The sequence below is a fragment of the Rutidosis leptorrhynchoides genome, chromosome 1, assembly GCF_046630445.1.
Source record: "Rutidosis leptorrhynchoides isolate AG116_Rl617_1_P2 chromosome 1, CSIRO_AGI_Rlap_v1, whole genome shotgun sequence".
Lineage (NCBI taxonomy): Eukaryota > Viridiplantae > Streptophyta > Magnoliopsida > Asterales > Asteraceae > Rutidosis > Rutidosis leptorrhynchoides.
In genome coordinates this window covers 616,259,650-616,269,543 of record NC_092333.1, presented here as the reverse complement: position 1 = coordinate 616,269,543, position 9,894 = coordinate 616,259,650, and the positions used below count along the sequence as shown (strand labels likewise).

General features: G+C 34.2%; 1 protein-coding gene across 13 annotated transcripts; it reads right to left on the bottom strand.

The window, feature by feature from the left end:
• Positions 1 to 485: 485 nt before the first annotated feature.
• On the bottom strand, positions 486 to 8,290 carry LOC139871992 (uncharacterized). 13 transcript variants are annotated; one of them, XR_011767921.1, is made up of 6 exons: positions 7,812 to 8,290; positions 3,106 to 3,123; positions 2,892 to 2,942; positions 2,723 to 2,811; positions 2,083 to 2,434; positions 486 to 980 (listed from the first exon to the last, which is right to left on the bottom strand). XR_011767921.1 is itself a non-coding variant. In XM_071860099.1 (5 exons), the coding sequence occupies exons 1-4, from the start codon at positions 3,221 to 3,223 to the stop codon at positions 2,108 to 2,110; spliced, it is 324 nt and encodes a 107-aa protein (XP_071716200.1). In that variant the 5' UTR covers positions 3,224 to 3,952; the 3' UTR covers positions 486 to 980; positions 2,083 to 2,107. The 13 variants fall into 13 exon arrangements, 2 of the variants coding, with proteins under 2 accessions (XP_071716200.1, XP_071716852.1); XR_011767933.1 differs by lacking the exon at positions 7,812 to 8,290 and adding an exon at positions 3,574 to 3,952; XR_011767897.1 differs by lacking the exon at positions 7,812 to 8,290 and having other exon boundaries at positions 2,083 to 2,151; positions 2,348 to 2,434; positions 2,892 to 3,952.
• Positions 8,291 to 9,894: the final 1,604 nt, after the last annotated feature.

The following is a 9,894-nucleotide window of genomic DNA, read 5'->3' as shown; positions in this document are numbered from 1 at the left end:
TTTTTTTTTTTTTTTTTTTACATAAAACCGTTTAGGTATAACTAATATGACGCCTTTTTAACGGTCCTATGATAACTTTTGACCTTTTTAAAAAGGGTCCTATAATGAGAAGATCCAATGACTTAATAGAACATTTTTGTAATCTCTAGTTCAAATCTCAAGTTCAAACAACCAAAAGCAAACAATGTAAATTTGTTCAAAGTTATAATTACAAAGTAGTAACTAGTAATAGATTAATGGAACATGTTTGGTACCAATCAAAAACCATAACCAAAAACCATGAGTGTGGTGGTTGAATGGTTATGACCCTGGCCTTCCATAGTGGAGGTCATGGGTTCGATTCCAGGCACCCACAGTTATCCACTCATGGACATGGAGGTTCGCCTGTAATGAATCCGGGTTGCTCGCGTAGCGAGTAGTCGCCCTGGGATTAGTCAAGTTCACCGTTTGGATACCCAGGTTAAAAAAAAAAAAAAAAAACCATAACCAAAAGGACGATTATATTGTTTCAAGTTGCAAAGACCCACTTACAACTTACAAACATAACATGACATAAATTGTTTCAACCTGACAGAATTACTTAGTTTTCACCAGCCATAAATACAAAGATGCAATTAAAAACTAGCCAACCATAAATTGTTTCAAGCAGCCCAAACATAACAGTTTTATAAAACAAGTTTCTTTCATATCAAAGTTCAATTAAAGTGCTTCAATCTTGATCATTAGCTGCTTGAGGAGTACAACCCGATAAATTAAAGTGCTTCAGGCATATTTACCTTTTGTGCTCCAACCCGATAAATTCGCATATGCAGGAAAATCGCTTAATGTCCATAACAAACTAGCCCTTTTATTAAAAGTGTTCTTTGTTGATGCGTCATAAGTCTCTACTCCAGTTTCTCACAACTCCTTTAACTCCTCAATTAAAGGTTGCAGATAAACGTCTATATTATTACCTGGAGCCGATGGGATAGGTATATAGGCTGGAAAATCGATAACTAACCATTAGCTACAAACAAATAAAATACAATTATAAAAGTTAAATTTTATTAACTAGTTTATAACCTGCGATTTCGCTAGATTATGTATGAAAAATGTTGCAATAATGTTAGATAGTTAACCAATGTAACGTAATACTTATCACATTGAAGCATTATTCATATTGTCATTCGCCTTAATGTTGCCCCTATGATAAACTGGCGTGACATATATAGGCTGTAGTATATGTGTTGGCAAGTTGTTGATTTTCCAATACTATACAACACGGCTAACATTTTCTAACAGTAAACATTTAGGAGGTCAAATGTGTATAAAACCTTTGATTATATCAATAACATATCACACCATGACCAGTTATATTTATGACAACAAAACACATGATCAGAATCAACCTTTTCCAATTGCCAAGATGCCTACATGTCATATACTTGTCACAGCATCCCATAATTACCCACCCATACACAAAAGTATCACTAAATTAACACAAAAGTCACCAAATTGATACAATATTTGACATATATTCTATTTATAATCTGCTAGTTACATATCATAATTGTTATTTACATTGAGAATATATAAAGAATGCAGATTAATGAATGACAATATTACAAATTGAAACAAAAGTAATATCATTTATTAAGGTCATTAATCATACTAACAAACATACATGTATGTCTTAACAGATTTAATATATACACTTAGGGCTTGAAAATATTCAATACCTTGAGAAGCAAAATGTGATGCATCATTCACAAGGGAATAGAGTATGGCATGAATCAACATCTATATACATAATAAGTAACATGTGTTAAATTTGACTAATAGTTGAAACTTGAAACCTTATTAGTTACATAAAGCAACCCGTAAAATACTCCATAGTTGTAAAGGTGACTTCATAGTGCCATAACAGTATAAGTTCAACTCTAATATTATAGAGGTACGGTCTTAAGTTATGAAAATATTTAATATGATGAATGAGAATGAAGTCAAATAGTAAATATCATACATGTCAGGAGCTTGCCAAATAATCTGACCTAATCCAAAACCAAATTTTACCAGACATGCATAGGAAGAAGATGGACTTACCATAAGCTAGTATTTACAAGCCAGTTCAAAGCTCCAATGATACTTGAAAACGTATTATTTCAGATATCACTGCAGCAAATGACAACAATATTACAGTCAATATACAAGTAACAATGTGTAAAATCAAACTACAAATAACAACATCTTGAAGATTTATGTGCCCATTTAGTCCTTTTAGCAACAAAATTAGAACTCAGTTTTGACATATGAAAGTCAAATGTGATAGCTATATAAGCCTCACATGTTACTATGCTGTATTTCTTACAGTACAAGTATCGAGGTTGCCCAAAAATACATGCTCTGCCATAGCTCAGCAGAGATGGAACCGTTAAGAAAATTGTTCTCCAACGATCTGTAATCAATACATACAATAAGCAGATAGTTTTTTAACTTCTACTAATATCCTGGTTTAGTGTATAAAGGATATAATGGTATTTTTACATATACAGTGACGTTTTTGAAAGATACGAAACGTAACCAGCTGAATGAACGGTACAGATACAAAGTCATTTTCTCATCTAAGAGTTATAGATTTGACACCTAAGCTTTTTGAAAAAAAAATGTGATGTAATTTAAGTTTTGTTATAATATATAAAGAAGATTGTGAGAAGTAAATAAGCAAAGAATTTAAGTTACATACATTGTCTTCCAAAAATGAAGTTGAAGGCACTATTTGAAGCATTTGAGGCAAAACAAAAACCATAACCAAAATAATCCATTACATAGACCCTAGCCATCAAAATCATATTTTAAATTGAAGAAAAGCAAGTATTAATATAACAACATTGTAATTGAACATTGTCACTCACAATAATCAAGAGACAGAAATACTTGTTTAATTGATGTTCTTGAGCATACCTCTTCAAGGAAAAAAAAAATGGTCTAAGTAAACACTGTCACTCACAATAGCATTTTTTCTAATAAGCAACATCGAGGTACCTTAAAATCCTAGCTTAATCTCAAGAAACAAATTAACGTGATAACATGGATAAACAATTTAAATAACAAAAGATGTGATTATACCTGTTTGTCGCATCACATCTGAAAATCGAGTATATTCATTACTCATGTCCGCATTATAGGCAAATAGCCCAAAAAAGTAATATAAGTTACTAAATTTCCCAATAAACATAACATTCATAATTTCGTGGGCAAAAGGACTATAAACTCAAAATTGATACAATTAGGGGTGTGGGTTACCTTTTGAACAGGTAACCAGTCATTTGATGCTATGTGGACTACTACATGGTTAAAAAAATACCACGTATTTGATTTGGATTTCTTTAAAGTTATTTTAGTTAATTTTTATTTATTCAAATCTAATCCAAATATTTAATTATTAATTATCTTCATCATTCCACCAACTGATTCATTCAATCATCTCGTCCTGCATCCTAATTCAGATCAACCATTAAAATCCAAAACCTAAATCTAATTTAATTTAGTTTTATTTATTTGATAAATTGAAAAAAAAGGATCAAAACATCATACATCGTCATCATCTTCTTCACCACCATCCTCATCATCATCTTCATTGTCAAACGAGTGTTTGAAACTAAAATAGACTACTTTAAAGTAAAATTAAAGCTCCAAACTTAATCCGACGGAGAAGATACCCAAAGTTGTAGTCGTATTAGGGAGTGACGGTCGACCATATATAGTTCTATTAGAGAGTGATGGTCGGAGTTTTCGCCGGAGAATACGACAGGAGTCGAGGGGTTCCTAAGCCAGATCGTGTTTTCATATGTGATTCTTTAATTTTGAAACCTCCACTACAAATTTCGGTAAGGGATGCGTTTGTGGGTTTTGAAGCCTCCAACTTTGAAATCAGTTTTTGGATAAGATAAACAGAAGGGAGCAAGGATACAATATTGAAGTTGTATACAACATTGACTTAGCCACTATATTTGTTTACATATTATTTGTTTATTATGAATATTTAAAAATATGACATGTATTCCACATAGGATTCAACATGATGACTCAACATCAATTCAGGTTTCAAGGTCAAAACTCCTTTTATTACATTAATTTTGAGTTTATAATCCTTAGCATGAAATGTTGGAAGCTTCGACGAGCCCAACACACCCACTATAGAGGACCTAGACTATACTAGACTCACTACACCAACACTTTGACGTTGGTTAGCCTTTAATTTTATAAATCCTTAGTGCACAGTGTCCTTAGGCGACAGTGTCGACCATATATCTTTAGGCGGTATAACCGACCATATATCACTTAGGCGGCAGAGCCGACCATATAATAAGAACAACAAAAGTGCACTAAGAACTTAAACACAAAATTAAGGCTTGATCGGGAAACTTAACAAAAACACTTATATTAAATTACAATTACAATATTACTTACAAGCTTTCTCTTCTCTAACTCACACTCTTCTTACTTCCTCACAACTCTCACAACTTACTTCACAACACAAATGAAATCTCCTCCCATATTTATACCACTCCATGGAACATTCTAGAACCTAGATATTTCCATGGATATATAAATATCTAGATATTTCTACAACCTACAAATATCTAGATTTTTCTTTTACATTTCAATTTCTAGATTTTTCTCTCATATTCTAATATCTAGATATTTTCTTATACATATTAATATCTAGATATTTTACCCATATACATTTACTAATTCCATATTATTCTAAATTTGCATTGTATTTTAATACTCCCCCTCAATGCAAATTTTCTTCCAACGATGTCTTGCAGACCATTCCAAGTGCTTCTCTGAATTTTTCAAACTTTGATTTACTTAGGCTCTTGGTGAATATATCTGCAACCTGTTCATCTGTCTTTGTTGGCACCATCTTAATTTTTCCTTCAAGGACCTTCTCACGAACATAGTGATAGTGCACTTCTATATGTTTTGTTCTTGCATGAAAGACTGGATTTTCTGCTAGTCGTATAGCTGATAGGTTATCGCAAAGAAGATTTACTTGATAATCTGTTGATTGATGAAGATCTTCCATTAGTTGTTTCAACCATGTAATTTCTTGTGTTGCTGATGATGCCGATCGATATTCTGCTTCAGTGCTTGATAAGGATACAGTTGGTTGTCTCTTGCTGCACCATGATATTACTCCCGATCCAAAACTAAACATGTATCCAGTTGTTAACTGTCGTGTATCATAGTCTCCAGCGTAATCGGCGTCACAATATCCAGTCACGTGACATTCTTTTGTTTTCTTGTATAAAATACCAAAGTTGATAGTGCCTTTAACATACCTTAAGATGCGTCGTACAACATCAAGGTGAGGCTTCTTCGGATTGCTCATGTATCGACTAACCACTCCAACTGCATAAGATATATCTGGCCGGCTTAGTGTGAGATAAATAAGACTTCCGACCATCTTTCGATACATGGTAACATCTTGAAGACTTTTTCCTTCATCTGCTCGTAGTTTTGTATTCGGATCCATCGGAGTTGAGATAGGTTTGCAATTAAGCATTCCGTACTTTTGTAAAAGATCTCGTGCATATTTCTGTTGTCCCAGAAATAATCCTTCTCTTTTCTGCTCTATTTTGAGTCCAAGAAAATGTTTGAGTTCTCCAAGCTCCTTCATATAAAATCTGATAGACAGATTCTCTCTTGTTCTTTGGATCTCCTCATAGTGATCTCCCGTGATGATTAAGTCATCCACATATACTAGCACTATGGCTAGTTTTCCTTGATCTTGTTTCACAAATAAACTAGAATCTGAAGGAGCAACTGTGAAATCACTTTGTACTAAGAACTCACCAATTTTCCCGTACCAAGCTCTTGGAGCCTGCTTCTGCATCCCATGTTTCCTCATTAATGGTTGCTTCGAATGTGACCTCTTTCTTCTCATCTCTTGCGGCGGCCACATTTCCTTCGAAAGTTCGCCTTCTGGGGAATCTACATTCTCGAGCAAAATGACCCTTCTTGCCACAATTGAAGCATTCACCATTCTTTCTCTTATCATTTTCCCCGTATTGTAGGCGATGATCTCTTCTTCCTTGTTGAGCTCCCCCTGAAGCGTTGCCTTTTGATTTTGGGTGACCCTTCCACCCATATGTCTTACTTTCTTTCATCGCCTCTTGTCTTCGAGATGTTGCTTTCTTTTTATTGGTGAAGAGTGCATCTTCTCCGTCTTTTATGGTTACTTCGTTCATCTGCTTGACTAATGCCTCTTGATTAGCCAACAAATTCTCCAGCTCTATTAATGATGGTTGAGTAGGCCATCCTCTCACAGCGGCTATAAATCCATTATACTCGGACCTTAAGCCATGGATGATAATTCTCTTCATCCTTGCATCACTCACTTTCTCTTCAGGAGCAAGTTGAGATATCTCACGGCAAATTGATTTCACCTTGGTGAAATACTGAGAAATAGACAGACTTCCTTGTGAGATACCCGCGAGCTCATTTTCCAAGAGCTGGAGGCGTGCTTCATTCTTCTTTGAAAATAATTTTTCAAAAGTTTCCCAAGCTGCCTTTGGTGTTTTCTCGTCACGGATGTGCTCCAATATATCCTCCTCGATTGTAGTCTTCAATATAAATAAAGCCTTTCCGGCCTTGATGTTCCATTTTCTCAAGGCTTCTGCATTTTCTTTCGGTGGAGGCGTTGTGTCACTGCCAACAACTATTTCCCATAAATCCTGTCCTTGTAGGTAGGATTCTATGCAAGTCCGCCAATAACCATAATTGTGGTTATTGAGACTCTTGATTCCACTGCTCGTACTTGCAAGATCTGCCATCATGACGTCCAACGTCCAATAAGCTTGGTCCCTGACCGACGAGCTTTCACAGTTCCTAACTGTGCTCCGACAGAATCTTCCTTAAAGCCTTGGTGAAAACAAGCCGATGTAAACGTCCAACGTTTACCGATTTCCTCCACTAGAAATGGTCCCGAACGACCCGCTCTGATACCAATTGTTGGAAGCTTCGACGAGCCCAACACACCCACTATAGAGGACCTAGACTATACTAGACTCACTACACCAACACTTTGACGTTGGTTAGCCTTTAATTTTATAAATCCTTAGTGCACAGTGTCCTTAGGCGACAGTGTCGACCATATATCTTTAGGCAGTATAACCGACCATATATCACTTAGGCGGCAGAGCCGACCATATAATAAGAACAACAAAAGTGCACTAAGAACTTAAACACAAAATTAAGGCTTGATCGGGAAACTTAACAAAAACACTTATATTAAATTACAATTACAATATTACTTACAAGCTTTCTCTTCTCTAACTCACACTCTTCTTACTTCCTCACAACTCTCACAACTTACTTCACAACACAAATGAAATCTCCTCCCATATTTATACTACTCCATGGAACATTCTAGAACCTAGATATTTCCATGGATATATAAATATCTAGATATTTCTACAACCTACAAATATCTAGATTTTTCTTTTACATTTCAATTTTTAGATTTTTATCTCATATTCTAATATCTAGATATTTTCTTATACATATTAATATCTAGATATTTTACCCATATACATTTACTAATTCCATATTATTCTAAATTTGCATTGTATTTTAACATGAAATTTTCAATATTAACTTTGTTGGTAAATTTAGTAACTTACGTTAACTTTTTGGGCTATTTGCCCTAATAGGAATCATACAATACAACAAAATATGAAATCTATTACTAATAAAATAGACGATTACATTCGCAGATCTAGAATCCTAAATTTTACAAATTCATAACAAAAGCAAAGATTTACCTGGCAGCTCGAAAATGAAAATCACATACGACGACTAAGACGATGACAGCGGTTACGACTAGAGAGGTGACGAGAATTACAGGAAGAGAATACGATGGTGGTTACGACGGAGACGTAGACAATGAAGGCGCGAAGGAGATGGTTTGAGCCGGTGACTATCGAAAAAAAATAACGACATGGAGCAAAAGCATAAATTAAAGAAACAATAATTAATAATACCTCTGAAGTTTAAAAAATTTTAGGATTTGAAGAACCCCCAAATTATCTCCAATATAAAGCTTATGATAGTGGGAAAGGTTCGTATACCCGGACATGTTTGCTTTGATTCAAACCCAAAGCAACAGAACCCTAGAAATAAAATGGATTATTCTTATTCTTGCAGAGGCCGCCATATATTAGATAGAAGGAAAAAGGTTCGATTTAATCAAAATTTTAAGGAAAAGGGGAAGGGTTTCTAATGTGCAATTGAAAAAAATAATCATAAGCTAAACGGTGGATTTTGATATCAAGTATTGTTGACTAACCATATAATTTGTGTTATGAGAATTCTGAAATGATTTAAGTGGTACAAATAATCTACCTAAAGAGTGGAAGGAAATAGTCTGCCAAAATGAAATTGGAGGGATATAAATAAATTTTAGTAAAACTTGAAAAAATTTAGTGGAGTAACAAAAATAATGGATTAATATAGGAGGGAAAATGAAGAGGGAGCCCGCCAAAGTTAAAAATTAAGTTTTTTTTATTTATATGATTTTAAAGAATATTTCACTTTTTTCTTTTAACTAACCTGTAAAAAAATCTACAATATTTATTCCTACATATATACGGAGTATATCTTAAAAATTACGGAGTATAAAAGAATACCATATTAACCAAGACACATGGAAATATAGAATCGAAATATGAACAAATGTAACTAATCTTTTAACGTATTATTATTAATTTTTATTATTATTATTATTATTATTATTATTATTATTATATTTTATTTTATATGAATATGATATGATATGATGGTTCGTTGTGGTCTGGTAGTCCAGTGGTGGCTCGGTGGTCCAGTTGTGGTTTGTTAGTCTTCAGGTAGTCTTTTAGTCTGGTGGTAGTCCGGTGTGGTCTGTTGTTGGTCCTACAGTGGTCTGGTGGTAGTTCAGTTTCCTAGTGGTGGTTAAGTAGTGGTTCGGTTGTCTGGTGGTGGTTCGTTGGTCCACTGGTGGTCTCGTGGTCCGTTGTTGTGTCAATATCAGTTAGTTGGTCAGTGTCATAACCCGTCCTTAACCATAAGAACGTGTTAGATAACGTATGATTTCATTGCGAGGTATTGACCTCTATATGCGACATTTTTAAAAGAACAACTGCATATATTTTACATTACAAACCATAATTCTTATTTTGATACAAGCTTTAGACAAAATAAATATGATTATCGTTTAGCGATAATCTTAGACTTACAAACTTTACATGTGATGATAACAATACGATTTCTAGCATATTTTACATTACAAATCCTCCGATATGCAGTTTTATTTTTGACACAAATATGCATACTCAAGATCTTGTTTAAATTCAACATGTTGCAGCGGAAGCTTCTAATTATCACATGAGAATAGACATGTTTAAAACGTCAACATAAAGTTGGTGAGATATAGGTTTAATGCCGGCAGCAATATATATATAGACCACAAGATTTCACATATAAACATTTTAATAAAAATATTCTAAGTGGTTGATCACTTGGTAACCATACTTAACATTTAATCACGTCGCATATTCCCTTTATTATGAAATCTTACTACACCGTACCAAGTGTAGTCACGAAACGAAGTACTGTGCAACCGTTGAATACTGGTCGTCCAGTCCGGTTGGGGTTGTCAGGCCCGATAGATCTATCAACAGGATTCGCGTTTACAATACCGCTGTAAATAATAGTTACCAAGCTACAGGGAAGTATGCCAGTGGTACAACTCAACGTAGAATATATTTTTCAGTTACTTGTGTCCATAACGTAAAACATAAAATACATGTATTCTCATCCCGAAATATTTAGAGTTTAAAAGTGGGACTATATACTCACTTTCGTCTTGAA